Genomic DNA, 3,265 nt, shown 5'->3' on the forward strand with positions numbered 1-3,265 from the left:
AAAAACAAAAACAAAAACAAGAAAACCTGCAATATCTGGGGATAGGGCACTAAGAAAAAAAAAAGTAGAGATGGAGAATAATAAATGAAAAAAAAAAATATGGGAAAAATGCAGAAAGAAAATCAAGGAACAGGGTAACCCACAGGAAAAAAGGGAGAAAAGAAAAAATAAACCAAAACCTTAAATTGAAAAAAAAAAAAATTCAACGAGGCACAGGGAAAAAAAAAAAAATGCTGAAAACTAGGACCTGGTAGGGAAAGATTAAGAATAATAAAAAAAAGGACAAAAGTATTAATAATATTAGTTGTTTTTAAATAGACAAATACAAGCAAACTAATCACCATAAAAAAGAAAGCGATAAAGAAAAAAATAAAAACAAGAAGAAAAAACAAAATTGGTGGAGGACACGGCAGGGCACCCAGGCTCCATCTGAGAACACTGACTGTGATGGAGTTCCTGTGGGCCCAGAAGGCAGGTGGGAGTGGAGGATGGCCGCACCTTCGTTCACCAAGAGTAGCAAGAGAAATGTCATACCTTGTCAGTCTTGCAGGTCTTGAGTGTCCTGGGGTTGCTGGAAAGCAGAACATGTTCTTAAGCACCAGTATTCTCAAGAGTGCTGTCTCTTTAAATATCCAAAATAGTCAAGCCGCTTTTTAAACCTGCAAAATGGCGGTGCTCTCCAGACCGGCAAAAGTCCTCAGCTCAGTCCACCTTTTTCTTCACCTTCTCCGTTTGTCCCCCGGCCACCATGCACAGTCCTCCGTGTAGTCCCTGGCTAGCAGGGTGATTTTTAGGTTAATTCTTATGTCCTACCACCACTCAGGAATCTCCAAGCTGTCTGTGCCATCAGGATTGCTCAGGATTGCTGCCAGACCTCAGCTCTGTCTGTCTCCTTTTTTGGTATTTTCACGGAAATTCTTCTGCTAGTTGGGGTTTAGTCCACTTGTATATCCTTCCCTTCAAAGCTCACGAGTCCAGGATTATCTTCTATGTCTGTGTTAATTGTTTTCCCTTTTCTTTGTTGAGGAGGGTCTGTGCAGTTTTTCTGCCTAGTCCGCCATCTTGCCGGATCTCCCTTTCCAGAGCGTTCTTGCTTCCTTTCATCTACCCTCACATTCCAGTCAAGATTGTGCCAGCTTTGAAGAATACTAAGTCTTGGTCAAACCAAAAACCAAACCCACTGCTATCAAGTTGATTCCGAATCATAGCAGCACTACAGGACTGCCCCATTGGGTTTCCAATGCTATAAATCTCTACAAAGCACACTGCCATATCTTTGTCCTACAGAGCGGCTGTTGTATTTGATCCACCAGTCTTTCTGTTAGCAGCTGAGTGCTTAACCAGTGCACCAAAAGGGCTCCTCCAAGTCTTGGCCAGCCGGGCATTTATTCCATAGCCAGTCATGAGAAGTCAGAAAACCTGATCCACAGCAAACTTTAATTTTGTGATTGCCAACAACATGAGATCTTGACTTTAGTTAGTCCCATGTTACTGAGCTGATATGGCAGATAAGGAGTAGAATGCCACGAGACCATGATGTTATAAAGCTTGTTTTCAAGATTGTACTCTGTGATAAGAGATAGTAACTGAGGCTTCAACACCAGCATCTCAACCAGCACCTGAAAATCTTTATTCACTAAATATTTGTATTAGCATAGTATGTTTTTAATTTGAAATACTGATGTTTTTTGGTTTATATCGAAGAACCCCGAGAATGCAAAACAAGACATGCTCCCTATTTCCACTTTCTGCCACTTGTGTTTTCCATAGGGAGCTGCTCTTCACACTGCTTGTGTACAAACATCCTCATGCCAGTGCCTCTCAGCATGGCCCCTGCAGCTGCACTCAGAGCTGGATTTTGCTACTTGGCATTGTTTGCTTGGTGTCCTGCAGTGCCTTGTCAGAGAAGAAGAGAGCTTGTGTAGAATATGATATTTCAGTCTTTAGATTTGAATCTAGACGATCCTGCCTTTGACAACAAGCTCCTGGTCCTCTTCCTCAGTGACCCCTCTCCCATCCAACAAATACCATTCTATTTTTTTCTTCATAGTAAACCAACTTATATATTCTCCAGAAGATTTATAGTCTTTGTCCATTTTTCCACAGGGTTTCAAGTCAGATGAAGAGGCTGACAGTGCCAAAGAGCCTCAGAATGGATTATTTGAAGCACAAGGTAAAACCATGGCCTCATGCTTGGCATTTTGAAATCTCCAGGAAGTTGTTCATTAATTAGCAGTGTAGCAGCCAGAACTGTAAGTTCCTGGAGAGTGTAGTATGAGTGGTGTCCCTGGTCAATATCCTCTCCAGGAGTGGTCAGCATGCCATCATTTCAATTGTAAAAGTGAAACAAAGAAAAGAGGCTCAGGCCTCTATATCCACTGAGGTGAGAGGCTTGTAGCCCAATCATAGCATGGTCCGTGAGTACCACTGTGGACCATCCAGCAGGCATGCCCCAGAGGCCCAAGTCAGAAGTCCCTTCTTTGGTTTCAGGGGTCCTGAGCAATCTCTGATGTGCCCAGGATGCATGTAGTCTCCTCCCAGCTGAGAAGCAGCATTCAGCAGTCTTATTGGTCTCTGCACCTCTAGGGCCCCATCTGCACCCAAGTACAGCATGAGATACGGTCCTGGGCCTCTAGAGCTTAGTGTGGTGACTTGAGGGCTCCCATTTGAATACCAAAGTTGGTCACAGTACATCCAGCATCAGAATGGTACTCTTTTGTGGATAAAGGATGGCACTTGGACCATCATCTGCAAGATACAGTTTTATGAGAAGCAAAGCTAAATGAATAGACATGAGTGGAATATTAAATCATTGCCATCTTTCTGGGGTGATACATGTACATGCTAGCATGCTCATGTGGGTATAGAAACACTTCAGAAATTTATTAAAAAAAATTACTGTTAAGTATAGTTGCCTCTGAGAAGGGAAATAAAGGATTGGAGGGGCAAGATGACTTTTTTTTTCATTTTAATTATCTTGTATTTCCTTATAATATTTATTTAATATAAAAATGTAAACAAATACAGCTCAAAAATCCTTAAGTCTAATTGAGACCTATGGGGGGAAATGGCAAAAAAATGTTTAACTCACATGTCTGTATTTTGTTTGGCTGGAAACCACAGATGTGGGTTTAATTCCAGACCTGAAGGGCAGCTAGGGGCCATAATCTCAGTGGTTCCACCAGGTTCTATCCGACCAGCAAACCTCGTCCCCACCTTTTTTTTTTTTTTTCCTCCAAATGATTTTGAGTTTTGTTCCACATTG

General features: G+C 41.9%; 1 protein-coding gene across 1 annotated transcript in view; it reads left to right on the forward strand.

Annotated features, from left to right (window-relative positions):
* Positions 1–3,265, forward strand: part of NINL (ninein like) — a gene marked incomplete at its 5' end in the record, with an annotated part of 227,849 nt that overhangs the window by 27,064 nt on the left and 197,520 nt on the right. Inside the window, 1 exon segment of the mRNA XM_007958241.1 lies at positions 2,107–2,173. Coding sequence (XP_007956432.1) covers positions 2,107–2,173 — 67 coding nt within the window.

The sequence above is a fragment of the Orycteropus afer genome, unplaced genomic scaffold (assembly GCF_000298275.1).
Source record: "Orycteropus afer afer isolate SDZICR_OR568_19922 unplaced genomic scaffold, OryAfe1.0 scaffold00890, whole genome shotgun sequence".
Classification (NCBI taxonomy): Eukaryota; Metazoa; Chordata; class Mammalia; order Tubulidentata; family Orycteropodidae; genus Orycteropus; species Orycteropus afer.